General features: G+C 61.3%; 1 protein-coding gene across 7 annotated transcripts in view; it reads right to left on the bottom strand.

The window, feature by feature from the left end:
- LOC102977106 (zinc finger protein 335) overlaps positions 1–1427 on the bottom strand; it is an 11067-nt gene extending 9640 nt beyond the window's left edge. For 3 of the 7 annotated variants that reach the window (XR_003683028.2, XM_028499420.2, XM_028499421.2), the window contains exon 1: positions 413–1096. Coding sequence is in view for 6 of the 7 variants with exons in the window: in XM_028499420.2 (XP_028355221.1) it covers positions 413–613 (201 nt within the window). In the remaining variant the exon portion in view is untranslated. Of the gene's footprint in view, positions 1–412; positions 1097–1337 lie in introns of those variants that run through there. The other 4 variants (XM_028499417.2, XM_028499419.2, XM_028499418.2 and 1 more) reach the window with 2 other exon arrangements.
- Positions 1428–1962: the final 535 nt, after the last annotated feature.

Here is a 1962-nt window from a genome sequence, read left to right as displayed (position 1 = left end):
CGTACCGCAAAAAAAAAAAAAAAAAAAAAAAAAAAAAAGATGGAAGACCGAGGTTCAAAGAGGTGTCCCAGTGAATCAGTGGTACAGCCAAGACTTGAACCAGGTCACCTGCATCCCAAAGAGTGAGGACAATGGGTAGTGCAGTGGGTCAGCCCACAGCCTAGATTTGAATCCTAGCGCTGTGTCTCAGTTTGCTCCTCTGTAAGATGTGGAAAAGAGTAGTATGTGCCTTACAAGGTATGAGACTTAAATGAGAAAATCCACGCTAAGGGCCTGGCATGGTGCCCGACTCACAGTAAACCATAAACAAATACTAGCTATAAGCAAGCCGCGCTGGCTTCTTCCCCTTGGCCGCCAGGCACTGCTGCCTGCTGTCCCTGCCACCACCCACGCCGGCCAGCAATGTCCATACCAGAGAGCTGGTGCCGCGGTCCGAACTCTGCCCCACGCCAGAGTCGTCGGCCTCGGCTGGCCCCGGAGCGGCCGCGGCGTCGCTGCTGTCGGCCGACACGGCTTCCGAGGTGCCCACGCCCAAGCCGCTCTCAGAGGGCTCCTCGTGCCGGCCAGGACCAGGGGCCGCGTCGCTACTGCTCTCCACCTCGTTCTCCTCCATCGGCTCGGGGGGCGGCCTAACAGGGGGGCCCAGGGTCCGGGGCCTTTACTCTGCGAGAAGAGGTGACGGGGGCTGGAACAGGTGGGCTTCATACCGGGTCCCCGCGGCGCACTCAGCTGCACCCATATGCCCATTTCGCAGGTGCAAACACTGAGTCGCCGACGGGGTGGGGCTTTCTAGTGTATTGCGAGGGGAGCTTCGGGAAAACAGGACCAGGAAGCCTTGCCTCCCCGTCTCGGGTCCTTTCCCCCATCCCCGGAGGGTGGTCAGTGGCGGGTAATCTTGACCCTTTGCTCCTCCCCTCCATGATTCCCGCAGAGTGGTTCACTCTACGGGCCCCGTCCGGGCTCAGTGGTTCAGCCCTTCGGTCCCCCGACCGAGGCCCCCGGGTGCAGAGTAGGTGGTACAGCCCGCAAGCCCCCTGGGTCAGCGGTTCGCTCCCCCCTCCCCTGGTTCCCGTGCGGAGGGGGCTGACAGCGACGGTCCCGGGGCCTGGAGACTCGGGGCTGTCCCCGGCGCTGCCTGCGCTCCAGGCCCGACGCCATCTTGTGGCGGCTCCGGGTTTCCGCTCAGGCAAGTGCGAGAGCGACTAAAGGGCCTGGGACCCCGGGGCCCTGTTCGGACAGCCCCGCCGGCCCGGGACCTCGCCGCCGGGTATCCCCGCAGTGTGGCCCCACTTCACGGCAAGGTGCAGTGGGGCGACCTGACTCCACCCGACGCTCACCTGACGCTTTCGTAGCCGCGTTCCTCTCCGACTCCGGCATCGACGAAGTCGCCATCCTCTTTCTCCCGCTGCGGAGGGACCCATCGGCCTTCCGTAGGCCGGGACTACTTCCTACGCCGGCCCGGAGAAAGACAGGCTTCCAGTGTGCCGGAAGGTGGCCCCAAGGTCTCAAAACCATAATAGAGTTCTCAGAGAATATAGGATTTTACATGTCTCCTAGTATGGGTGACGGAGTCCTCTATGGGTTGGGAGCTACTTTCTCTCCGGCGGAGGAATACATAGGAGTGGCTACATGACGTCATTGCTGGGTCCCTTCCCTGGGCCGCAGGGCTGGGCGCGGCTAAGGCTGGTCCCACGTCCGGGGGCGTGGCTCCCAGTGGCCTGACCACGCCCTTCCCGGAACAGCTCAGAAGAGCGTGAGACTGGGATGTTTTGGCTTGGTGGGAGAGGAGTAAATGTTATCGGACTTTTCGCCTGGCTTTCAACCGATTATTTTACGCTCTCATCGAACCCAGTCAAATCCTTCCCGATTAGGTTTGACGTGTCCTGGGAATAGGGGAGCATATAATCCTTGTTTTACCGATGGGGAAACTGAGCCCCCGAGATGGGAAGTGGCTGGTCCAAC

This window comes from Physeter macrocephalus, chromosome 14 (genome assembly GCF_002837175.3).
Source record: "Physeter macrocephalus isolate SW-GA chromosome 14, ASM283717v5, whole genome shotgun sequence".
Taxonomy (NCBI): domain Eukaryota; kingdom Metazoa; phylum Chordata; class Mammalia; order Artiodactyla; family Physeteridae; genus Physeter; species Physeter macrocephalus.
This window is presented reverse-complemented; position numbering and strand designations above follow the sequence as displayed.